This window comes from Lissotriton helveticus, chromosome 2_1 (genome assembly GCF_964261635.1).
Source record: "Lissotriton helveticus chromosome 2_1, aLisHel1.1, whole genome shotgun sequence".
In the NCBI taxonomy this organism is placed as follows: Eukaryota; Metazoa; Chordata; class Amphibia; order Caudata; family Salamandridae; genus Lissotriton; species Lissotriton helveticus.
This window is the reverse complement of record NC_136059.1, coordinates 464,690,372-464,718,275: the sequence shown is the minus strand read 5'-3', so window position 1 is coordinate 464,718,275 and position 27,904 is coordinate 464,690,372. Positions and strand designations below refer to the sequence as shown.

The following is a 27,904-nucleotide window of genomic DNA, read 5'->3' as shown; positions in this document are numbered from 1 at the left end:
TGGGAGCAAGTACTTGCAGAACATACATCTAGCATTTTCTTTTTTGTCAGTATTCGGACTTCAAAATTTTAACTTTGAATTACAAATATGCCTTTTCATTGGTTTGCAACAACGTTTTTTGTGTTTTCCCTTTGCTGGTTTCATTTATTTTGGTAAGAATATTCCAAGAATATTCTACGATATCTCTCAGCACAATCTTCCCACACTGGTCACAGGCCCTGAATATAAAACGTTGTCTTCCTCTTTCAGCCTCACCAACCCTTTAAGTTCTTCAAATGTTTCCAAACTGATCACTAAGAGGGATCATCCTACACCTATTTGTTCCTCGCCACTCAGAATAAGCCTATCCCGAATATAAATCAGGTCTTACCATGACTATCAGTCCCAGGTAAATTGACATGTGGGGGCAGTAAAGAGATCCTAACCCTCAGATATGTCTCAGTCATCTGAAAACATTAATGATTCGATTTAATCAACATTCTGGATCTCATAAACCAACCAAGGCCTTCTCTGAGACCACAGTCATGAGCAACCAAGGTTCTTGCCACATCCCAATAAATCCAATAGGAATCCATGGAACCTAATTCAAGTTCTATTATCCTTGGCTAACAGTCTCTTTACAGCAAGTGGTAGATCACCGATTATCCTCGCATAACTTTACTGCATGTAGGTGGTGAGGGGAAACCCACTGGAGGTATTTCAATGATGCACACATCATCCAGTCAATGCTAAACTCTACTGGCACCACTTTTACCTCTTTCCAATGCTAGTCTAGTGAAGTGAAAAGATCAGACAGGAAGTCTAGAATTGCCCACATCATCTTTCATCTGCCAGACGACAACTCCCTATTTGTTGAACAGTCAATGAAAGTTTTAGCAGACTGAATGAATTCAACTGCAAACACCACCTTTTTAGATGATTTAAACCAAGTGTGTGAAACTCTGAAGACACTGATATATTGCTGTGAACCGGATTCTAGGAATGGCGTACTCTCCTATGAATTGATATACGGCCTCATATTATTATTCACCCGTTTTGGATGTAAGGAGATAAAGACCCATGTTGAATGGGATTATTTGCAGGCTTGCCTGGATAGTGGTGGACCTGTTCTTCAGCTAATAATTGCCCTGACGAAGTCAATGGGCGATAAACCCAAGACTAAACACGTGTTGGCTACATCAGTTACATCAACATGATATGAATAGTCTGGGAAATACTTGTGGCTTCTGAATTGGATGACAACCTGAAAATAAAGAAGAACGCCATTTTTGGACTAATACTCCTTATGGACTTACTCTTTGATTAATTTAATTCACTCCTTGCTCGGGAGCAGGTTTTAGTTTGACAACAATATAGCTTAACTGCCCCTCTTTTCGCCCAAGAGCGACGACAACTTTGCTCATGCATGTGAAAGGCTCTTGACTTCCTAAACTAAAAAAAAAACATCACCGAGTTCAAATCCAATCCCAGTGCACTGGTCCGATTGCTTCTTAGTTTCTGTCATTTTTCACTGCACCAAACCTACTTTACGAGTAAAGCAAAGACATCAAAAGTGCAAGTCAAAGACTATAAAAAGGGACACTTATGTCTCTACTGGAAACTATGCTCACTGCAGAGTGAATGAACTCCCAAGTAGACCCCAGCATATCCACAACAACAGAACACTAACTCAGCCTAGAAGGAAGTAGTGAATGAACCTGCAGGCTTTAATTTTAAATTGTAAAGACAAGTCTTCACAGTGCTTCTCTAAACTATTACACAAACAGAGGAGTCATCAACAAACACTAAGAATGCCTGATAATTTTGCTAAGTATACAAAACACATGCCAAGGCATCCGTTTCAAAATGAAGATTAAAACAGACAAAAATACACCCTACGAGACTGAGAGATTCTTAAACATGACAACCCTCCATGTCTTCACATCAAACTCCAAGGAGAACTGCACGAGATTCTCAATCTCATTCTATGGCCAAATAGGAAACACAGAATTCTTTTCTCCTCCAACAAATCTAATATACCCCTTGATGCCTTAACCTGTTAACAGAACTCACACAAAAATATGTCTGGTACATGTAGAAAGACCAGGGGAGATCTTTTAAAGCAAGAAGTAATAAAGGAGAATGCTTTTCTTAGGACAAGAGCCCTCACTCACCCTTGGGTGACATGCTTCATCATTGGGTTCCCTCCTCAAACCAGTACCGCAAGCTACCTGGTGTGGGCTACAACTCTCCAACGGAGAGGAGCAGAGGTGTTTTGTAGGGGGGAATGAGTAAGCATGATATGTAAAAGTGCGGCGCAGCGTGCTAGATGCGATCTTAATATTTACCCAAAAACAGTGAGGGAGTGATTAGGGTAGGTGAAAAACACAATTTAATTCCAGTGCCTTCGGTGGACAGGATTAACAAGCCGAATAAACAGGAGCCTGGAAAGAATACTCCCTATAGTGTCATGGTCAACATGTTTCTGCCCTACAGGGTCCCCAACTGGGGTTCAGGGGCATTCATCGGGACCAAAGAATACTATAATGTCACTCTGCAAATAGTTCTGTGTCCAAAAAAAACATACTGGCCTCTTCATAGTAGGTCTCATGCACCAAAGATCTTCCCCAATCAGCTCCAGGAATTCGGCCTTCATCATCCAGTTATGGACTCTGGATTGTCCCAATGAAGTTGCCACAACTGCCAGTACTTTAATGAAAATAAAGTTGTCAGTACGATTAGCTAGACGAAGTGGGATATCATGGTAAACCTGTGAGCAGGGTGAACTGGAAAAAAGAAACTGGCATCCTAAAGAGACAGGGAAGCCAGTCAAGCCCTCATATTCAGGACTAGTAAGACTTAGTTCAGGGAGAGACCCTTGAACTTTCCAATTTACCAAGTTCAGAAGGCAGAGATCTATTACTGGTCTCAGAACTCCATCCTTAGTGGAGAACTGCCCCTTTATTCCAGATGTCGCAACACTATGGTCCGTTAATTTTGCAGGGCAGACACTTCTGCCAACATAACTGAGGCATGTGTCAGACAACATATCCTGGTGGAAGGAGGGCGGTCTGGGGAAAGGGACTGGAGAATAGGGTATAGCCTTTGTGGATCAAAATAGAGAGACCCTTCCCCCCTCCAGACGTTGGTGGTTTAATGGGGGCTTTCGCATATTGTTGACAAAAGTGCATCACTGGTGAGACCAGGCCCAGTGAGAGAGAGAAAGCTCTGCTGTGCTTGTACATTTTTTAAGGAGGATTCTTCATAAAAGCTGCTTACCACTGAAGGACTCGTCCATCAGAGTGGCCTGCCCATTAACCGCGAGGACAGTGGAACGAATCCAAGCATGGCGGCAAAGTATGATGGCAGAGTCCTTGGACCTAGTCACAGTAGCTAAATAATTCAAGCCCCACTTCAGGATTTCCTTTGACAAGTCCAAGCCATCACTGGACAAATCAGAATATGACTTGTTCATACATTCCACCTGACTTGCTACTGCCAGTTTGGCTTATTCCCACAAGACATGAACATAGTGTTGTAACAGACACGCGGCATTCGCCCCACAAAGTGTGAGAATGTCAAATGCAAAATCCTGTAGGCTCATGGCAACCAGTTGCTAACATTCCCTGTCCAGAGGGCCCACTGCACAGACACTGGGGGTCAGTTTGGAACACGAAACTTGAACAACCAGACTTTCTGATGACTGGTATGAGGTGCCAGTGGCATCTGGAAATTTGTGGACTGCTTGGTTTGAGAAGAGCTTTCCTCAGGCAGCCAAAACAGGATCTGGTAGTGCTTTCTTTAACTGCGAGCAAGGGTTCTGCAAATGAAGAAGTTGGTTTCAAGATTTCCATCAATATATTACTCTTTAGTTCTTAGGAGGGCAAAGTCAGTGTTAGACTTGCTGCAGCTTTACACATTACTATGGTAAAGGAAGCTACTTCCTCCATCGGGAACCAGAAGTGCAGGGGTGTCTTTTTCCAGAGAGGTATTTAGACTACTAACATTTTTAGGTCAAAATAAACCAGCCTCGCATTAAGGACGATAAAGAAGATATTCAGCCTCACAATCATCATCTTCCATGCAACAAAAATCTATATCAGGTTTCTGGGCAAATTTCTCACTCTAGGTAGAGACTGCTCCCCAGTCTCTCATTTGGCACCTGGGTTATTTCAGCGGACTTTGAAGATGGTGGCGATAGCTTAGAGCGCAGCACTATGATAAGCTCTGGGGGCAGCGCCATGGATGGTGACGGATGAACAGGAGATGACAATGATTTGTTCTTTTGTCAGATGGACGCAGAGGCTGGATCATGTAGCATCTTGTGTCAGAGTCACTGGAGTCACCAATCCCAAAGAAGCAGGTCTACCCTTGGAGCGAGGCTGCAGGGCATACAAGTTATTCCTATATCCAACATGCCCTCCATCTGCTGTAGGTCAGTAAACTAGGAAGGGAATTCTTGCTGGATCTTTAGCACCTTCAGAAAATTGCTTTGATGACCAGGAAGAGCCTTGCATCAGAGAAAGGCATACCAGCTCCTAACGTGAAAAGGATTGCTTCATTAAGGAAGAAGAGGACTGCTCCTACTTAGGGTCATTTTTAAGTTTGTTCTGGAAAAACCACTTGGGAGATTTTTCCAAGTCAGCAGACTTGCCTCTATGGGGAAGGGGTAAGCACTGGACTGTCTCCAAAGGCCTCGGACAAAAGTAACTTGGGCTTCTGTTCACTGATGGCCTTTGGGAGCATTGAGAACATGAATCACAAGCAGCTGAGCTGTGATCAAACTCAAAACACTACATGCATGTGTTATGCGGCTCTGGTAGACGTCAGCTTGTTGCACTTACATCAGGGCTTGAATCCTGAACCCTTTGGAGAGACTTTTGATATAGTCACTGTTTGAGAAATGTTGTTGGTGAAGCATGGAGAAAGAGCTCCAAACGCATTGATGGGGTGGAGAAAAACAAGACTGGACATCAGTGAGCAGGTTGGCACAGATTATACACCAGTGTTGTTGTTTCAAACGAACAGAGTTGTGGCTCAAGCTACATGCATCATCTGGCAGTGTTGGAGTTTAGTGCTGGGAAAGAAAGTATTACAGAGTTGTCTTGACACCTGAAAGCATACTCTTAGGGTGAGGAATCTGCAAGAAGTTGTATCAATTAGAATTTGACAGAATGCATCTCCTGCTCGCTTTGTAAAAAAGAAAGCAGAAATGGGAACAGATATGCACCATCCACATCAGATTAGTACTTTGCCACTGTCACTTTAGGACACCCAAATGGTGCAGTGTAGCAGATTGCAATGCAACCACAGTGTGAGGGGTTCTATTTGATAGGGAAACCAGGTAAGGATTCTGGCTACGCAGGTCACAAATTTCTTCTGATTAATGCCCATGATCAAAACCTTGGTTTACAAGTAACTTTTCCCTCCTCACTGCAAAATATTTATCTGGTTTCCTTTTTGTGGTATATGTATAGCACATAATTAGTCACAGAGAGTAACAGAGTTCTATGTACAAAGAATTAGGAATTTGTATCTCTCAGACACACATAGTAAAAAGCAAGCATGAACATTTACATAGTAACATACCACAATAAGAGCGAATTAGAGGAAGGTGCGGTAATAATGGTGTGTAAGGACTCTTATTGCAAGCAGGGTGAATAAGAGTGAGCATATTAGGGTGTACAAGGTATTTTTCAAGAATACTAAGGCATGTGTACGGTTTACATCTGTGCCACAAAAGGGATGTGAAATAATATGGGATGAGCAGTGCTGGCTACATAGGTCTTATTGTACAGAGATAGGTGGGAGGACATCATATTTTAAAGTTACTTATGGAAAGCAGACTTTGCCATTTTAAAAAAAAATCTTAGTGTGAGTGAAGGTGACTCGTGGAGGTGGGTTATAGGGCAGGACATTGAGCTCAGTACTCTCCCCAGCCATGGGACGGGGCTTTGTGCCAGGAGACACTCTGCCCACCCTAAAACTGCCTTCCAATCCCCATTCCTAAAAGAACAAACAAAAGCTTCTGAGACCAATGATGCCCTGGAGAGGTTGCAAAATGTCTGGATTAAAGAAATAGACTTAGATAGTAAGGGTTTGGGGATGTGGCAGTGAATCCCACTTTAAAATCTGGCATCTTTAACTCACTGTGGTAGCCATCTGTGGCACAGGTTTCTCATAAACCAAGAAGCATGAATCGACAGTTAACTGAAGTGCTGGATAAATTCAAAGAAGTGGACAGAGTGAAAGGAGTTGTCACGCCAGTCACGTTCACCTTCCAGCACCTCTCCCTTTTCCCAGAGTTTCTGTCGGCAGTCATCTTTGCTGCCATCTTAGGAAGTGATAAATAAAGGGGGTTGAGTCCACAAACTGTTGCTGTTCAAGAAAACCAAATTGCAGATTCCCCTTCAGAGGTGAGATTGGAGCCAGTTACTGTTGGTTTAAGTTCCCTAGGCAATGGGCGATAAGGAGGTCCTTGAAGCTTCTTCTTGAGCATCTTCCCTGAAGGATTGACTGCCTACATTAATTGTGTATAACTATCATAGAACTGGTGGTGGTAGGTAAAGCAACCTTGATGACCACAACACTTTGCTTTGAAATGTGTTTTTCAAACAGTGATTTGTAGTAGAGCTTAGCTAGCATGAGAGACTTTGGATATTTTCCAGTTCGGGATTTCTGTTGGCGACAAGCCTTTGAGTTGTTTGTAAAGCCGTACAGACTTATTTGTTGATGCATTCTGTGTGTATTTGAGAGTAAGAAGCTAGAGAGAGTCGTTATGGCACTATTCCATAATTTAGCTTAAGGAAAGTTCAAAGGTTTGAAAAGTATTTAGTACTGATGTGATTAATGTATTTTGCTGAAGAGACTTCTTTCAATACAAACGGTTTCCCGGAGTTCTATATAGCGCACACTTGACCCTAAGGTATAAGGTATAGAGCGCTTTACTTGAACACCAGTTGCGTTACATAGGGACACATTCATTTTTGGTAGGCACAGGGAGATTAAGTGATTTGCCTAGAATCACAGGATGTTGAGCGTTTCCTCTTTCAGGCAAAATAGGCTAACGGGTTTAAGACCAAAGTGACCATCAGTGGTCTCAGGAAGGAAAAATCATACCTAAAGTCAGTACCACAGAATAAAGACGCTTAGATGTTAATGTATACATTTAAAAAGTGGGTAACAGAACTGTTGGTACTCTTATCTCCTTCACAAACGCAACATCAGAATGTCCTCGGAGTGGGTGGTGGTCACAAGTGCTCAGTGGAAGCTTTGTCTGTTTTTTTTTGGTCCCATTCCTCTTTCCGTTGGTCTCAAGTAACCTCTTCAGCTTAATTTGAATTACATTTAAAGACATTAGGTGTGTGGGTGAAAAACATAATCTCACCCGTGTGCATTCCCTGTAGTGCAATAAGATTCATGTCAAAATAATAGATGGACATCATCTGTGCACAGCCTACACAAAAGAAATCCACTTTGCACAGGACTTTCCAGATCATTTTGTGTGAGATCGGCTCTTCATCAGAAGGACATATGGACAGCGTTGATAGGGTGCGCCAAGAGAGTTTGCAGGTCTGGAAAAGTATCAAAAAGGCATATCTTACAACCGTTTCTGAAATGCTACCCACCCAATCCATGGTAAAGCAACTTGACTCTTGGGCCTGTGAGGAGAAGGCCTGTTGCTTTAGAGACTTTGGAATTCTTAAATGTAAAGAAGTATAGCTAGCTCATCAATTAATCCTACAGGAGGGAAAGTAAGAAGAAAACAGTGAAGGCCACCAACTAACCAGAAGTGTTACAAAGAGGACTGGCCAACCTGAATGTCGGCTTCAGAGCCCCAGTCCAAGCAATTCTGCTTACACAAAATACGGACTAAGCTTCAGGTTGTTTGCTATGCAGATTTCTATGCGCTTAACAGTTCTTATTAGAACAGTGGCAGCTACATTAGCAAGTGTGACAAAAGCTTCAGATGCAACTAGAGTCTTATGCCTGCTGGTTGTATGTAGTGATATATGACCTTATTCACTAGGAAACTGGTTCTGTAGAGGTGGGTATGTATGTGCAGATAACTCTAGAATTTACAAATAGTTGCTTATGTTTTGATGATCTTTATTTTGTCCATATAGTATGTAAAACCATCTCTATTGCAGAAATGTTGCTTTGGGAACAACATCACGAGAGACGCTTTCTGATTAATGTTTGGACACAAAGTCAAGAAAGAAAGGTGGGTTATCAAAGGTTCCACTTGAGAATAACCAATCAGATTGTGCAAAGTTTTACGAGCTCTCAAGCACTGCACTTTGGGACTAAGCTAATGAAGCTTCCCAGACCACTTCTCTGGGACATAATGGGAGGCAGAAAGTTAAGCAACTGGAGCCTCTTGTACTTGGCAGCATGTCCCAAAGCAGGACCCGCTAGTGCTGTACGTGCACCATCTCCATGCAGAAGCAGCTTTGTTTGTATGTACTCTTTGGTTGACGGGGGCACTCGAGAGCCCTTCCTGTAACAAAAGAGGAGCATACAAACGTGTGTACGCCTCTGCAAAGACATTGTGCGGCACCAAAGAAAGGGCTCTATAGAAACTGGCCCAACAAATGATAAAATTAAACTACCAAGCAGTGGATAAGTTATACTGCACAACATGCGTAATGGCTGGACCAACAGCCTGAATGTGCGAGTGTTTAGCGACGCAATAATCCTTTTTAAGAGATCCTCACAGAGTAGGTCACAGAGTGAAAGTTGCAACATGGGGTAACAACTCACTTCTGCAACCAGTTTGTGAACATGGCTTGCTCTACCGTTCTGGAATCACTTTTGTTCTGAGAAACTTAAGAGTCTAGCTCCAATTAAAATGTATAAACGACAGAGGTACTTGGCAGATAAACATCAGTCTTTCCTGAACCACTTATTTTTAAACACGTAATGTGGTTTGGATCATAAAATAATGAAATGCTATCCAATACTTTCTTACATACAATGATCTGATTAACTAACTCCAGGGAAGAGACAGATCCATGTAAAAAAACGTTACACACTTTGAATAAAACTGGACTAGGTCTGAAGCCTGCTGCTTATGGAAAGGTGCTATGCCATGGAAAATCCGTTGCACTCACTGCTAGTAAAAATAAATAAAGCATTTGCAATGCAATAGGTCTTGCTTCTGTGAAAGTTCGAGCTATTGCCATTGTAAATGATTTTTGTTTTACATTTTTTTTGTTTGCAAAGGCGGAGTAGAATGTCTCATTTGCTACTCAAGCAGAAGATTTTTTTTAATTCAGTGCGTAAAAAAAAGACTACTGTATTACTTTTTCTAAATGCCACCACAATCTCAAAAACCAATAGGCGCGAGTCCAACCTAGTAAGGACATGGAAGAAAGAAAAAGCATCTCAGTGGCTTTGTAAGGGGAGGGCAATTGTTATGCGTAGTAAAATCTGGTAACATTAAAATTATGTATTTGTCTTGTTAAAATACTCCTCATAAAGAAGCTGCTAGATAAATTATACTGGTGCATAGTTCAAGTTATAAAAGCAGTTAAATACACCTTAGAGGCCCTGAAGCGGTCATGTGAGGTAGCAGCTTAGTACGTCTTTCAGAGTCTAGTAGAAGGGAGAACTGCTGAGCAAGGAAATAAGGGTTTGTAGCTCAGGTACTGTATAGCAGAAGGCAAAGTTTGCGATCGAGGTGTGTGGGCGCAATTATGAAATTCACTTTCATAATTGCGCCCACGCACCTGGTTGGCAAACTAGCGCAGTTATGAAATTCACTTTCATAATTGCGCCCATGCACCTGGTTCACAAACTTTACAAACGTGGCATGGCGAGCTGGTTATAATTAAATGTTTGCAAAGTTGACCATGCAGACGGAAATAAAAGCACAGCAGCCATTTTAAAGATCAAGCATGGTATGCCCAAAAGCAAAGCGTGTGGCCGCTATTATTAAAGTCAAAGCGCGGCATGGTACGCTGGTAAAAATTAACAGGGTGCGTGGCCGCGAATATGAAAGTAAAATCACAGCACGGGACGCTGCCCAAAATCAAAAAATGCATATTTGGAAAGTTGAGTTGGGCAAGCTGAGCAGAAAACAAGCATGCGCCTGCCATGGTAAAGATGAAGCGTGATGTGCTGAGCTGCAAAAATAAAATATGAAACGTTTTACTCCAGGCACTCTAACTGAGCATGGCATTAAGGGGGAAGTCCTAATGCAATGAGACACCACAGCGGGCTGCAAAAGCAGGACAGCGTGTCTTGCCTCCTACAGCAATTACAAAAAAAAAGCATAAATTAACTAAATACTGCTCAGTAACGGTTCATAAAACATACAGAGTAAGGACACATGTAAGAGGGGCTGTCCTTATGGGAGGCTACAAGTGAAGAGAAGGAGGTACTAAAGAGGGACCAATGAAATAAACAGAACTCCATAAGACACTGAAAGGCGCCAATAAAAAGCGTGAAAGGAGCTTAATGCCCATATACCCTATCTCGGAGAGACAGCGCAAGTGCTGCGAGACCAAACCTAACAAGCATAATGACAACTTAGTAATGATAGCACTGGGCTGTTACAAGGTTTACTCTATGTGTTAAGGTCTAAAGTCAATAAGGTGGGATTTTGAACAAAGATTATAAATTAATTTACTGGGCACCTGCTCCAAGTAAAACTACCACGGCTCAACTGGAAGGTTTGGTTTATCTGCAAACTAGTCAGGGCTTCAGCTAGAACAAATGTGTTCCTTTCGATAAGTGCAGAGGGTAGGATAGAGCCTTTGTTTCCTTCCAGGAGTCTGACTGGACGAATAATTTGTAAGAGGAAACCTGGAAATGGAATAAAAATATCCTACCAATATGGCGCAATGTTGCAACCCTGGCCCTCCAAATTTTCCAAATATATTCGATAGTAAGGTGCTCTGCTACGTTCTAGAAACAGGTTCTTTAGTAAGTAAATCATATTTCAGTGCATCGCCATTTAATGAATAAGGTTACACATTTTACGACCCAACCAGGCTTCTTGAAATAAAGGGGCATTCTAGACTCCTTTTTTAGAAGAATGGAGTGTTGGATTTTACTTTCCCTTCTCATGCCACAGGACTTGCACGTATGCTTTAACTTAGGACTACAATGTTTAGAGCAGAGTGAAGGTGATGATTCTCACCCAGGAGTGAAGCCAAACTGGGAGACTTGCTTTGTCGCCTGGTGAAAGTAGCGAGGAGTAGATTCCTACTCTCTGGCATAATTATGTTAGGGAGCGGTCACTCGCTGTTCCCAAACAAGTAACTAACTTCTCATAAATGAGGAGAGGCAAGCAATGGGAACAGCGCCTCATCAGTTTTTTTTTTAATCCCCTAGAGCAGAGGTCTTCAATCTGTGGGGCGCGACTCTCAGGGGGGCCATGGAGTCCTGGGAAGGGGGTTGCGCTCCTTATTTACTCAAAGAAAACGTCCCAGATGCTTTCCCTAGAATGTCATTCAGGGACTCTCCTGTGCTGGGATTTCGAACCCTTGCAGACAGCTAAACACACCTTTCTACAAGTGTGTTGCTGGCCTGAAAGAAATGCAAATGTGCACGAGTTAATCTGCAAATGTAAAGGATTAGCAGATTAACTTGTTGTGCACATTTGCATTTCTTTCGGGCCAGCAGCACACTGGCAGAAAGGTCTGTTTAGCTGTCTGCCTGGCTTTGGTTTGTCAGGACAGGAGAGTGCTGTTGCAGTTAATTGATCAACTGAGCTTAGAAGTGCTTGCTTTTAATTGCCATTCTATTTACATAGCGTTTAATATCTCTGAGAAGGAGTTGAAGGGTCGGATATGTAAAAAAATTGCATTACATAGGGTCTGGATATTACTATGGGCCTCATTTACAATGAAATGGCGTAGGGCAGCTCTGCAAGTATTTTTGCACCACCTCCGTCTTACGCAGAACCACCTCTCCTTCAGAAAGCAGCTCAAAACCTGGCTTTTCGATAAGTAATGCACCCATCCTCCCCCAAGCGCCTTGAGACCCTCTGGGTGAGTAGTGCGCTATACAAATTACTGAACTTGAACTTGAACCTGCCCTGCCCTATGCTAATTCAAAAGGGCAGGAATGGACTGTATTTATTAGATACAGTGTATTCCTGTCCTTTCTGCCAGCGTACAATTTGGTGCTGCACCGGCAGCGCAAGGAGCATATAAATAAGCCCCTATATTTCCGAAGCAGCTCATACATTTTGGAAGCACCATTTTATCGTAAAACATTTTGCACGTTTTGTAGTGGTCTATCTTATACTATGTGTAATACACGTATAAAATAAACAATTACATATTCCCAGTGCTTTCTGTCACAGGCAGTAACCTCATAGCACTAAAAATACACATGTCACTATTCTCCAATACACTAACCACGATTTCATTCTGAGGCTCTCTGGTTTCACACAGACCTTTGCAGTGCATTAACTAATAGAGGTTTCATAATGTATTACGGTGCATTTCCCACTGAGTAACAACTTTTTTTAATGTATTTATTAGTCATTGAAGCTGCCCGTTATTTTATATGTAGCTACCGGACGTTGAAAGACCTAAAAAACATATGTATATTTTAATTATGATGAATGAGGTTCAGCTACTTCCAGTTACATGCAGCTGTAAATGCAAAGCTGTGAGCATCCAATGACATATAGTATGGTTTTCCTCTAATGCCGTGCAATAAAGTTGTAGCCCATGCATTACAGCTATTATACAATATAAAATAAAAAAATCTCGACAAGGAGGTCGTGCTCTGGCGCATGCTGGACCTGCTCTCTGGAATTCCCTTCCCCTCACATTAAAACTCATTACCAACCACCTATCCTTTCGTAAAACCCTTAAAACCCACCTTTTCACTAGTAGTTAATCATTCCTCATGACCCAGCAATTTTCTGTAATGACCTGGTACAGTACTTGCTCCTTCTTATGGCAAAAGCGCGGAGATACCCCTGCGGGGTTCTATTCAGGCGCTATACAAGCACATAAATAAATAAATAAATACCAAAGGCCACGGAATTATGTGATTGTGTGGCTGCAACGATTTTAGCATATTTATAGATTTACCACATAATCCATCATCTGCTGCATAATCTGCTGATATTAACAAAAAAATATTTATTCAAAAGGTTCTAAAAAGAAGCAATAGGTGTTGCCGCTCAGTAAAAAGCCCTTTGTAAAACTGTACTGGTCACCTTTTTGTTGCTTATTGCTATATACGGGTGTTAAACTGGTACTAATGAGGTGCAACTACAGATTGACTGTTTCTCAGGAGAAGATTTATGGTCATCAATAATGAGTACCAGGTTCCAGAAATTTTTTGTCAGGAGGGTGTCCTTACGACTAAAAAAAATTGATGGGGGGGGGGGGGTTCTCATTCAAAAAGTTTGAAGCCCACAGCCCTAGAGCCACCCCTCAATCCATACACAGAATCGTATGCAAAACATGAAAACAGTCTTGCCGCCCAGCAAGGTCGTTCACTTCTATGTGTATGAAGTTTAGGAAGTGGTCTCAGAAGGCAGACTCTAGTCACCGATTACCATCGTTTTAGCCAAGCCACACCCGAGCAGAGGCCACCACGGAAAGCACACGACGACGCTACTCTTGAAAACCTCACTAGCTAAAGGAACAGGCAAAATATTCCTAAAAGCACGTTGCTAACATAGCTCTTTCGACTCATTGTCAATCGTGATACTAATGCACAAACTAAACACAACAGCGAGTAAATCATTTTTTTTTATCCAAATTTAGCATGAATGTACAGTAGTTGCAGTGAATGGCAATGCAGTTATTTGAAAGGATTCCCTTTCAAGCCACAGCCAAAACTTACAAATCCGGAGTGTGGACTTATAAACTTCCGAGAAATTCTAGAAAAAATGTGGGATTTTTTTTGTTGTTGATGGAGACTTAAAAAACGACGTCTAAAAAGTATTCGCAGGTAAAAAATATATACAAGCAGGCCAGAAGTCAGTCATTTTTGTCTCTGTACCGATGAGTTACTGTAGAGGGCAGCCTTGCAACATCAAACTGTGGCACGGCCGCATTTGCCAAATCACAGATATTCGATATTAAAATATCCTGAAACGAACACACTACAGTAAAAAAAAGAAGCAGCAGCAAAACATTTGCAACGGTGTTGTATTTCTACAACGAAATCCAACAGAGATATGGCTAAATGCACCTTTCTTTTCTCGTTTAACCGTGGGCCACAGAAGATGAGAATCGTGAACACAACTTACCACGGGGCCTCGCCTGCTGCGCCTCTCCAGCCATTCATGCTTCCAGGCGGGCATGCAGGTCACCTTCAGCTTCTCCCGGATCATGCGCTCCTCTGGGCGGTCCTCCATTTTCTGCAGCCCCCGCAGGGTGTCCTTATTCTCCATTTCACGACTACAGTAAGAGGGGAGAGAAACAACCATTACAAGTGTGACTGTGAACATGAAATTCAAAAAATAAACGCCGCGTTACTGTACCAAGCTGTTCACTTCCTCAGACATTCATTCCGGCTGACTGGCGTAGTATTGCACGTACATATGCCGCAGCGGGAGGGTGCCCGTCTGCTATCTGGGGCAGACCTCTTAGGAGCGAGGACATGTGCAATCTGAGTGCCCTCACCCCTGGAGAAACAGGGCATCTTTTAGTGGCAGACTGACTGAATGCGCTAAACACACACCCTAAGAGTGGACCCCAACCGTGGTCGAGGAGAATAAATATCTAATGAGCCCAGCCGCCGAGCACTGGTAAATACGGTAACATTTACACAGCATGAGGTAAAGCGGGCTCCGAGGGTGGTGTGGAGAAGAAACTCATCTCATAAAACATAACTGATCGGATGTAGAAATCTATTGCAGTTGTCGACTCGGGAGGCTAACGGTACAACGAGCTTAAAAGAAGCAGTTGTGTGACATTTGAATGTGTTCAGTCAAGAGTACTCAAGAAGGCCAAGGACTACGAAAGATAACCGGCAGAAGCTTCCACTACGAACCCACGTCCCAGACATGACAAAAGAGCTCACAAACCTCAAGAAAAGGGGGAATACATATCTCGGCAGGCAGAGTAAATGTTAAACAAAAAAGATACAACGAGGAAAACTAGCACATTGCCAAACATTTTACTGAAATACGACTTCTACTTTTCTAGTGACAGATTGGTACGAGTTGCAAGTTAAACTAAACTTGGCAGCGTCGGCAACTGTGTATTTTATGAGTGCTACGAGCACGCAGCGAGAGCCAAAGATCGGGTTTCACTTGTAAGCCAGCATTACACGTAGTATTACCAAATTATAAATGGTCACTTGCCATAGATTCCGGTTTACACTTTTCAGATCTCGAATGTCATAGTGCCTGCAGCTGTGCCAGTATCAGAAGTCCGTTCTAAAACGCCCCTTCTGTTTTACAGAGCACCATCATGGAACGCCACATTTTGAGAGGACAGTGATTTGCCTGGTATTTAGGGGTATATATTGGGGAAAAATAGTAGACTTTGATGTTACACTTCCAGTTAGTGCTTTTTTTTGGTTTAATTGCCGCCATTTTCTGCTGCTCGGTCACCACTCGCACTCTTCAGTTTTGTATCCCTGATCTCTGATCCAACACAGTGACAGTAGCGTCTTCTCTCAGACCCTCCCTCTATGATCTACTTTAGTGCTTCTGCTTCATTTACTGGTGTCCTTCCCATTTGGCGGGTACACGAGCATTCTAAGGCTATGCGGCCTTCCAAAGTACACCTCACCTGGTGTCCCCCTTCAACAGCTGCACCCCCACCGCATGCTGTGGTACTTTCCAAGCCTGTGCAGCCTTCCACAAATGAGTCCACAGCATATATATATCCCTCTATCACACAGCTGTGCACCTTTCATTATATTATTTATTTTACAGATTTTAAAATCTCCTAATCAGCACCTGGGAAGCCATCATGCACACCCTGGTTCAGAGCAAGCCTTACTACAGGAACACCACTAAGCCAAGATCAACAAAAACCTTACCAGAGGGCTGCAGACCATTCATAACTCAAAGCCCAGAATCACTCCTAACCTCCCACGCCGCTCTCATCAGCCACACCTGAAGGAGCTCCACTGGCTCCCCATACACAAACTAGCACAATTCAAACTTCGCACCCACACTTTCAAGGACGTACATACCTCCGACCGAGAATATCTCAACAATCGCATCTGCTTTCACAAACTGTTGGGACTCCTACTTGCACACACCACATGCATCTGGAAAGCATGATATGACATTGTTTTGAAGGAGTATAAGAATTAGTGGGGAGGGCGTTTGAGGAACCGAGACATAGAAATGGATCCAAAAAGGGTATATGATTTCCGCACTGGACATCATGTGGATCTTAGCTTAGATGACTTTTTAATGATAAGTGTAGGCACGACAGTGTGTCAGAGTAGAACCTTGAGAACGTTGTGATCTTTCCTCGTTTACTTATGTTATTCCCTTTCATAAAAAATTTCATGGCAGTCCTTGTTGCCATACATTACTCTGCCATTATTCGGTCTTCTTCCCTGTCCCCTTTCCTAGGTGCCTCTTTGATCCCTGTGTCACTGGACTGCTCATCTTCAGCTGCCACTTGGCCTTCTCAGGCCCGGATTTAAGTTAGCCGAGAAAGCCACAAATCTTCCTTTGAGAAGACGTCTAAAAAAGTGTGAACGAATGGAAGCCATGGACACAGGATGGGGCCTATGATTCCGGAGTTTTCTTGCACTGCTCTGCATATCAGGCCACAAATAGTGCCACACATCCTGGTTATGGGTAAGAGAATACTGCTGACTGGTCTCAACAGACCTAAAAAGTAGATCTACAAACACCGCCATGTGCACTGGTGAAATCTGTCTTCCACCCACACACAGTCCTAACATGCAGAGATGGCTTACTATTTACAGTTTCAGAACCCAAATATTATATTTCTTGTATCCAATCCACCCTTCCCAAGAACTCTGCGACAACCTCACACTACTTCCATAGCACGATCACCAACATCTACACCAACTTCAACATCCAAACCAGCATCCTCAACCCCTCAATCTCTACAGCAACCTTCCCAGACAAATGGAAAAACAGAGCTGTCAGACCCCATCCCTAAAGAAATCCTTCGCCGACCCAAACGATCTTAAAAACTATTGTCCGATCTCCCTGCTCCCCTACCCGGCCAAAGTACTTGAGAAGCCATCAACCAGCAGCTCTCTGATTCCTGGAACTTAACTACCTACTGGAACCCTCTCAATTAAGATATCATGCCAACCACAAACTACATCAGGACATTCCTCGACCGCAGAGAAACTTGCCCTGTCCTTCCTCGACTTCTCCACGGCATTCAACACAGTCTCCCACAACACCATCATCAAGAGACTCATCAACATAGGCATACAGCAAGACAGCCTCAAATGGATAGCCTCTTTCCTTACAAGAGGCACACAGAGCATTCAACTGCCTCCCTTCACCTCCGCACCCAAAGACATAATATGCAGAGTACCACAAGGATCATCTCTCAGCCCCACCCTGATCAACATCTACATGACCCCCCCCTTTTGCAGATGTCGTCAGATCCCACAGACTCAACATAATCTCCTACACAGGTGACACTCAGCCGATCCTCTCACGCACTGAGGACCCCTCCAACACCAAAACCATATTCTGCAATGCCATGACCAACGTAGCTAAATGAATGAGAGACCACTGCCTCCAACTCAACTCTGACAAAACTGAAGTACTGATCTTCAGGAGTTACACCTCTGCATGAGACCAAAGCTGGTGGCCCGCAGAACTCAGACCCACACCCAACAACCATGCTTGCAACCTCTGCATCATCCTTAACAACCAACTGACCATGAAGTGACAAGTCAACGCAGTCACCTTATCCTGCTTCCACACACTTTGCATGCTCTACAAAATATTTAGATGGATCCCAACCAATGCCAGAAAGACCATCATCACCCAGGCCCTCATCACCAGCTGCCTTTACTACAGCAACGCCATCTATGCCAGCATCTCCACCCAGCTCCTCAGAAGACTCCAGACCATACAGAACGAGGCAACCAGATTCATCCTGGACCTCCCCAAGTGAACCAACATCGCCCACCACCTGACAGACCTCCACAGGTTCCCCCCCCATTCAGAAGAGATGCCAGTTCAAGATCCTCACGCTTGCCTACAAAGAGCTCCACGACCTAGGACCCGCCTACCTCACCAATCGTCTGAATTTCCACCATCCTGCTAGACACTTGAGCTCCTCTACACTTGTCCTGGCACATACCCCCTACATCCGTCGCAACGATGGCCGCTCCTTCTCCTACATCACTTCCAAGACTCGGAATGTCTCCCCCTTCCCCTCCAGCTCAGCACAGCCCCCTCGCTGGCATACTTCAGAAAGAGACTGAAGTCCTGGTTCTTCGATGGAGACACAGCGCCCAGATACCCATAGGGGTGACAGTGTCGCTCTTTACAAACGCAGATTGTTTGCAACTGAGGATCAATGACTTCTAAGGTTGAGGATGAACAAAATTGTAGTGAAAATGTAGAAATGAGAGAAAAGCTTTTGTTAGCAAAATTATATCCTAACTCTCCAAAATGTTCCCATGAGGAGATTGACTATTTGACCCGCCTCCGTTGACATGACCATCAGGGCTCTAGTTTGACTAGCTTTCCTCTGCACAGGCTGTCGATATACAGACAAATGAAATAAAACTATCTACAGCAGGCTGCATGAACTGTTACTGAGAGATTAGAAGTGAAAACATGCTGCAACCACCATCTTAAGGGCAGCCCTTCTTGAAAGCAGGTGAATTTGAGCTCGACTATTCACAATCGGGTTAAACCTGAGCCCATCTCACAGAACGATTTCTTTACACATCATTTTAAGCACCCAACTACCCAGCAAAGAAGGAGAAATATGTAGGAAAGAGTAACTTTTGTAATTATTAATTGGATGTTAAGCGATCTCGAGGTACATGCTCTTAAGAACAAGTTATGAGTGCACCTTTGTCGGCCGAAACAAAAATATCCGTCTAGGCAGGAAATAACATTTCCCTGTCCCACAAAGCAGGCAAACGGATTCTGAAAATGAAAAACAGGGGAGTGCACTGGTTTTATTAAAATACAAACGCATTCTTCGGTTACTGTCAACAGGCTCATTTTTAAAGGCAGAGTTTGGCCTTAGGAGAAACTGCAACACGATAACCTTAAGTCAGAAAGGAAAGAGCTCTGGACTCCTTCGTGAAACTCAAAATAACCATGTGCACTGCTTCCTCATGTTTCCCTGACTGAGGTCCCATGACCTCTTCACCCCAGAAGGGTTGACAAACCTTTAAGGTTCAACCTGATCAACAGTTCGCGGGTAAATCATATTTTTGCTTCCAGTACATGAAAATAGGCAAACTGCACGGGGGCTTTCAGTAATGGAATACTCTTGCACTCGTCCAAGACCTGCCTGTGATGGAACAGTGTGCCATAACCGATCACGCCATTTCCAGCCATCACATCATCTATTTCAGGTGTTATTTTAGGAGTGCACATGGTGCAAACCTAGCTCACAGCAACGCTTGGGGGTAGGGTTTCATTTAAGATAGTGTTCACGGTATCGTTAGTGGGTTCCCTTCATGTACAGGTTATGACGGGGCAGTGATGATAGCACGGTCTGTTCTTTCACGGGTACTTCTGTCCACTTGAATATTAAAACTATCCTCTGTATACTTCGAATAGCATATGGCCGCTCGCTCAGCTAAGACAGCCGCACATAAAGCAGCAGAGAAATAGAAGTATATACATCTGCTTGACTGATTTTCTTTAAATTAGAATAACATGATGAAAATGAACTCGGCAGTTTTGTTTGAACCCATTACGTCTTAAGTTCAGTTTTTTGGTCGAGCCTGTGCAGCGTATGCACTGCCCTGTAAGGCATGCTGTATTCGAGTTTAGACTTGAAGCCCCGCCCACACTCCGCCCATATGTGTCATTGTCCTTTGTAAATGCTGGCTTCTGATTAGCTAATAGGGTTCCCGCCTTGTCTTCCTTTGTAAGTTCCCATGAGGACTGGCCCTTTTACTTCTGTTAAACAGTATGTCTGGTTTAGTCTATAAGGACTATTTACTTTAATGAGTTTCGTCTCCTGCAGGCACACCTGCTTTCCTGCAGCATTCAATGCGCCATGCGCACTTTCACTTTCCAAGCAGCCCAGGACAATGGCGGGCGCTGCTTTGAAATTAAATAGGTCTCGCATTTACAAGAGTTTGTGCTCTTGGCATTATAATTGACAATGCCTTTTATTTATGTGTTAATTATCAAACCGATGAATAAAAGGCATTGTCATTTACAATACCAATAGCTTAAACTCTCGCGAGACCTATTGCACTGCAAGGGCTTGTTTTTGTGAGCTATTTTATAAGTAGCAACAGTGGCAGATGACTTTTGTAGGACAGTAATTGCACACAGATCTAAAGAAACTGCTTACTAGCTCCTTCCCAAAAAGATCTACATATATGCAAATACACACGCACATCTATAGCTATAGAGAAAGGAGTCAGTGATAGTGCCTCTGCTATTAACTTTGATGCAATTTGACAAATCAGCATAACATTTGGAAGACGCGTGACTTGTCCAACTCAGGTTCTTAATAAGGAACTTTATCCAGTTTGCTCCAGAGGGGAACAGGGTTGTCGGTGGTAATCTAAAATGAGCGTTTCCCATTTGAAGCAATACATTTCCTCTGCGCCACAAAAAAAAACTACTGAATGGAATTATACAACAATAGACAGAAAGATAGAACTGCATTTAAAACAATTTTGAGATTTGATGTTTGATGGTATAAAAGCCAGCGAGTTCAATCAATCAATCAATGAAAACTTTATTCGGCCACATGATGGCCATAAAAGTACATTTTATATTTTGAAAAAGACAATTGATGTTGTAAGTTAAAATAGAGAAAGTTATAAAAACACAAAGGGCAAACATTTTCTGATGACCCAAATCATGATTATAAACCCGCCATATTATTTCGTTTACGGATCGCCCGTAACCGAAAACAAGCAACCCCACAGCAAACGAAGGGGGAATAAAGCATTTGCAGGTAGGTCAGTGCTGGCCTAACTTGTGCAAAATAGCGATCTTTAAAAAGTGGTAGAATATATTCAACTCAGTTCAGTATAAAAACCACAGAAAAACTTAAAGGGCAATATATCTTGTTCGGAGGAGTTGTCACATGCGCATGGTTGCAAAGAGCCTAACTTTGAGAAGCCTTTAGGTACAGTTAGGAGCCAATGGATACAAATAAATCTAAACCTAGATAAAATGAAGCGGTGATGCAAGTTATTTACAAAGGACCAAAATGGGTGACGTAAAATATCAGGACTTAAAATCATAAAATATCTACATGAAGGTTTCCTAAGTTGTTTGTTTCTCTATCTAATTGCCTCCTAGAGAGAAAAAGAGTTTTTTTTTAATTTTTCAGTTTCTGGTTGCAGCTTCCTAGGATTCTTGAATAGCTCCGGTTGCCCAAAAGTTGAAAGCTGCTGTGAAATATAGTTTAACCACAGGATTTCCATGGCTCCATCCAAACTCATACAATTGTCTAAGATGGTCTGATTTAGATTTGGTTTATCTTTCGACCAAATATTTATCCACAATACAAGGGGTGCTGCAGCAATCTTGTCTGTCAAGTAGCCCTGTCTTAGTTCCTCATGAATGATAAAAGGTGGACTGCTAGGTGAAGCAGCCAAGAGTTTTCGTAAATAAGTATTTTCTACCCCCTGGAGTTCGCTACAATCCTTAAAACCACACACCACACTACCACACGCTGTCATTGCGACACATTTCTCATGATATATTTTTTGCAGTGGTTGTATTGGTTTGCTGCCTAATCTTCTAGCGAAATCCAGTGAGGCTCCAGTCGCTCTTGCCAAAGTATTTTTTTAGAGCGTGCTGTGTTACCAGGAGCCCCGGTCGTCAAATAATACGCCCAAGTATGGATAAGTGGGCACATTGGTTAGCACTCCACCTTTACAGGGAAGAGACTTATCCGCCCTTTTGGAGTAACCCATTGACATAATGTGTGATTTTTTAAAATTAACTGCGAGATCCAGGGCTACCATAAAATCAATAAAAGAGTTAACAAAGTTTCAATGCGTTCGGGGTCCTGTCGATTAAAACTGCATCATCCGCATATAAAAGAGCTGGAATAGGTTTAGAACCTACTCTAGGAATATCTAGGCAAGAGTTAGACAAAACTACCCCCAAATTGTTAATCTACAAAGTAAATAAGACCGGGGCAAGGATGCAACCCTGCCATACTCCTCTTTGGACCTTCCAAGCGTTAGATAGGGAGCCATCTTCGTTATATCTCACTCTCAGGCAGTTAGATTGAGATGGGACCAATGCAGGAAACTTACTAGGTTCATGTCCATCCCAGTATCTATTAATAATTGCCATAACTTAGACCTGTTTACACTGTCAAAGTCGGACTTTAAGTCCATAAAAGCCAATGACATATTTTTTTTTTAGCTAGGGTATATTTACCGGTGATCATGAGTAGGTTCATACATTGCTCTACTGTGCCTCTCCCTTTACGGAATCCAAATTGTAGTTCTGATAACACCTCCCTTTCTTCCAGCCAAGTCGCTAAGCGGTCTAAAATTACTTTTCCCATGATCTTTGCCGCGGAGTCTAATAAAGAAATTGGGCGATAACATCCCGGGTCCTCCCTGGCTCCTTTTTACGTCGAGCAATTTATTGCTCTGAACCTATTGGGTTGAAAACAACTCTTTGACCAAGAGGATTCCAAGTCGGATTACTCCCAATGCATGTTGTCTAATGAACCGCGACGCTTCGCCAGGCGCGCGCTTGGCCATTTGTCTCACACCACCATACATACATCGAAGGCTGCTGCTCCCCCACCCACCCACCCCCCACAGCAATGCCCATATGCTCGGCTAGTCGGCGACTCTGCTTTTATGTTTAGCGAGCGTCATGTCCATTAGTCAGTTAGTCCGTTTCAAGCCCAGGCGCGTGCTTGGCCTCACTCACACCCCACCACCACCCCCCCCCCCCCCCGACTTGTTTTCATTTCGCGGCCGATTTTAGTTTTGCGGCTGCTAATGCTGCCGGCTAAGGCTTGTTGTGGAGGTTCCTGAGCATTTATTTAACAAGAAAGCGCTGGCACTTTGCAGAAGGATTCCTATACCTTCACCATGAAGTACTGTGACTTCCCACCGGAGTTGTTACACTTTAATTAGGGCAGTACCAACACTTGGCTACTATACTTCTACTGTTAGCAGAATAGTCCTGCTCGTCTCAGCAGGCCTGCTACGCTTTTAATGGGACAGTGCTAGCATTTCTCAGAAGGACGGCTATTCTTTCAATGACACAGTATAGCACTTTCAGTAGGTCTTACAGGAGCGTGCCAAGGTCAGACCTAATATTGGCGTTGTCACTGCTTGTTTCCCTTACAGGCACCGAACTGATCACCAGCTCCTTCGCCCATCAAAAGGCAGAACAAGCACGGACAATCTACGTAACTATCCACGTAAATACCGTATATATGTGTTTGTCTAGGCGTTCTCCCCGTGAAAGCACACAACCCCTCCCCGCTTCCGAGACTGCTGCCCACTCCAGGAGCTGGCAGCGCTAGGAGAAATCCTAGTGGGAGCTGGCAGCGCTCTCCCGCCAGCCTTGGCGGACCCGCCCCCTCCGCCCATCTCTTTGATGTGCTTTATTAACAGGAGGCCATGCTAATCACTGCCTTCTCCCAATGACCTGCAGTTTCCACCCCCTCCCCCACCGGGTGAAACTCGATGTCCCCGCGGCCGCCCCCGCCTGAAGAGGTGCCTCGAGCCCGCCTGGTCCTTCCTTCATCAGGGGTGCGTTTGCCACACGTGCAACGTGCACACAGGTCTTGCTGGGTACACATATGCCCCGCCCTTGTTTCTTGCACACTCTACCCCGTGGTCTCATCCTGCGCAGCTACTCTCCCTTCCTGTCATTCCTACGTTGCTGCAGCCCATCTCACTCTGTTACTCCCCTTTCACAAACCAGGTATTCCCCGTTCTCTCACCTATAATCATTGTCTTACTCCCTTTCTATATCATTGTCTCTCTATCTTTTGTTTTATTTCTCCTTCGCCTATTTTTTTAAAAATATTTCCTCTGTTTTTAGCGCTCTCTCTCTACCTCTATTTCTATCCTCCCTGCCCCAACGTCCTCATGCGCCCTTATTCGCTCTCTCTGTATATCTCTTTCTCCTGCTCTCTTTCGTCGTCCCCAATGTCTATCGAAACGTTCGAATATGTATTTTGCTGTTCTTCTTCTTTATTTACTGTTATGGTTTTGTCCTTCTCTCTGGTATTTTTAGCTCTTCCACACTGTGCCTTTTCTCCTGTCTCTCTCCACCCTCTGACATTTTTCCCCGCGTCTGCCTGCCTGCCTCCAACTCCACCCTCCAACTCCACCCTCCAACTCCACCCTCCAACTCCACCCTCAGACTTGTGCAGGTCACCAATTGCCGCTAGTGCTTTCACTCCCCCCTCTCCTACTTCCCCTCCCACCTCCCGCATTGACTGAAATAACTCTCAAGCCCCACTCAACGCCGCAGCACCCCTCAACGCCGCAGCACCCCTCAACGCCGCAGCACCCCTCAACGCCGCAGCACCCCTCAACGCCGCAGCACCCCTCAACGCCGCAGCACCCCTCAACGCCACAGCACCCCTCAACGCCACAGCACCCCTCAACGTCACAGCATCACTCAACGTCACAGCATCACTCAACGTCACAGCATCACTCAACGTCACAGCATCACTCAACGTCACAGCATCACTCAGCACCACTAAACGCCTCAGCACCACTGAAGGCCACAGCATCACTCAGCACCACTGAAGGCCACAGCATCACTCAGCACCACTGAAGGCCACAGCATCACTCAGCACCACTGAAGGCCACAGCATCACTCAGCACCACTGAAGGCCACAGCATCACTCAGCACCACTGAAGGCCACAGCATCACTCAGCACCACTGAAGGCCACAGCATCACTCAGCACCACTGAAGGCCACAGCATCACTCTGTGCAAACATTCAACAACAACTTGTTCAAATATGTTCTCTCAATGTTTCAAGCTTTATTACAAATGTCACAAAAAGATGTTAATATTTAACTTCTGTTCTTGGATTTTCGTCACAATAAAATACACTAAACATAATCTTCAGAAAAGTTATTTACAAAAGTTGAAGCTATTGCCATAAATTACAATAACTTCTATTTAAGTACTAATTATTAAAAAAAAATAAAAGCCATTGTTATTTGTAATATTAATACATCTAATTCATGTAAATACAACACATATTGCATTACAAATGCTATAGGGGTCACGTTTGCGAAAGTTAAAACTATTGGCATTGTAAATGACAAAGCTATTTTGACCATGAACGAGGCTGAACGGCTCTTACAGCTGCATTAAACACTCCAGTTAAAATTTTCGCCCATACACCGACATCGGACTTAAAAAGGTCCACCAAAATCCCATCAGGAAGGGGAGCTTTCCTGTCAGACATATTCTGAACTTCTTTTATGTCCACAGTCAGTTCTAGGGGTAAAGGGCTGGGTGCCCAGGAGGGACCTATAGATTTTGCAACAACCTCTAAGTAGATTTGTTCGAAATGACCAACCCACCAGTCAGCAGGAATTACGCACTCGAATTTTGTTATTTTGTTGTCTTTAAAAAAAGAGCAGTTTACCACCTTCCAAAATTTTGCACTATCAGCTTGTGAGCATGCCTGTGTTAAATCGTCCCAAGCCTGATCTCTAAGTAAAGCCTTCCTAGATTTTAGAGCTAAATCATAAGCTTTTCTGCAAGATTTAATAATTTCGAGGTCTTTGGGTATGCTTTTGAGGGCAACCATGAGGGCTTTATGAGTTTTGGAACAGTCAGTGTCAAACCACTTTGACTCATGTGCTCCTGCCTTAGACTTTTTGCTTGTTAGCTTATTACCAATTAGCTTACTTAGTCGATCATAAGCCTCTAATACTTCTATCGGCTCACTGTGTGTATTTATACAACACTCAATTTCCTCTTTGCCCTCAGCAAACAGCTCAAGTAAGAATTCCGGGACAATTTTCTCCCATCTTATCTTTCGTTCCTGGGCCGTGGGCCGAAAGACCCCGTTAGCCAGAGGTTTTGGTTCCCCACCCCTAAGAACCAAATAGCCTTTAGTTACCACAATAATAGGATTGTGGTCGCTAAAAATGGTTTGAGCCACCCTAACCTCCTGAATATGTATATGGGGGCTGAAATTACAACAGTCTATAGTGGAACTACAACCTCTACCAAAGAAAGATGGTATTGACTCCTTCTTCCCCAGACTCCAAACAGTACAAATTGATTATTTGCTAATAAACTATCCAGATGGGTGCCTTGCCTTGAATGTTTAAAATGGGCCATTGGTGGTAAGTCTTTAACGGGCTCCCTCTCTATCACACAGATAAATTTACATCAATGAATATTAAAATGCCCCATTATCACTAGATCGTAGGGAGTGTGTCTCCCATGTGCGAGTTCCTCTAAGAAGACATCGAGACCAATCAAATGTTCACTCTTGAAGTCTCTACCAAACGAGTTATAAAAATTAACAATCACCAATGTTACTCCACTTAAAAAAGTCAGTTCTACTGCTAGAATGTGTGGCGATGAGCTGGGGAAACCCTAATGGTGCAGGATAGTTTAAGGGAAATTAGGGTGAGTAAACCACCCTTCGCTCTACCAGCAATAGAGAGTGAGGCAGCTTTAAAAAAAAGGGGCAAAGCCATCCATTACAAAAGAATCAGAAGTATCCCAGGTCTCTTGGAGTGCAATGATGTGGGCCACCTTTATTACCATTGGCCACTGATCGTCATTTTTTTTGCCTTCAAACCAGCAATATTCCATGTCATAAGCATACATGCCAAGGGATCTATCACTATGTCACATCAGTTGTGCTCTTATTGAATGACTTGTACTACGGTTGTTGAAGGAATTTGTTGTCAATCTACACTGTCCAGGACCCTTAAAGGAGCAAATCTATTTGAAAGTGGAATTAGTGTGGTCCTGGCAGGACTGGCTTCATTGGTTTGTGGTACCCTCCCTTGTACCGGAGTGTTTCTATTGCCCTCAGACTTGGGTTGTAATGACCCTCTGGATAGAAATAGCAGAGTGGGAATATCTGTATACCCGTGGAAACGGCGGTTCTCTTCTGGCCTTGTAACATTGCACTTGCCTGGGCAGGATGAGTTACATTTACCACAATGCAATCCCCAATCCTATCTTTTCTTAAGGTTTTCCCTACCCAGCCCACTCTTCTCGCCATGATGATATGTGGGGCAAAAGTGCGACCATATAGTTGGGTTTTCCCCGTCCAATGTGTTACCTAATGAATTAGGTCCCTTGTTGTCTCTTTGCTATTTTCCAATAAGGGTGGAACTCCTACCAGGACAGTCACAAGTGTAGCTGACTCAGGGGGTAAATGTAGGACATAATTGTTCGGAATCACCTGGCTATTAGGCTTGGAACACTCTTGGCTCGGTAATTTCAGTACCATGCGTCTGTCTAGTCTTTGCAGGTGCCCCCCTAAATGAATTACATAAGGTTAGGGCTGTATCTGGGGCACTTCCTTGGGCTAAGCCCTTTATTGTTTGACCTGTCATTCCTTGGGGATCTCTACAACTTCAACTTGGGTTCTGCCTGTTATCTCTAGAGGAGTGCTGTGAATCCTCTAGCACCCTTGGATTACTACTAATGGTTTTCACCCCGGTATTTTGTGATTGACTGTTACATCCATTTACCTTAGCTTGCCCGTTTTGTGCTAGACCCGTGCATACCAAAGAGTTAGTAACAAAACCTTCATTTGCCTGAAGTAAAAGTGATTACATTTTATCCAGCCTGGTAAAAATAGGGCAAATGGGCAGTTTCATAA

The 27,904-nt window shown here is 43.5% G+C and overlaps 1 protein-coding gene across 1 annotated transcript in view; it reads right to left on the bottom strand.

Annotated features, from left to right (window-relative positions):
• Positions 1-27,904, bottom strand: part of MAP3K1 (mitogen-activated protein kinase kinase kinase 1) — a 563,015-nt gene that overhangs the window by 293,505 nt on the left and 241,606 nt on the right. Inside the window, exon 2 of the mRNA XM_078675109.1 lies at positions 14,210-14,360. Coding sequence (XP_078531235.1) covers positions 14,210-14,360 — 151 coding nt within the window. The remainder of the gene's footprint in view (positions 1-14,209; positions 14,361-27,904) is intronic.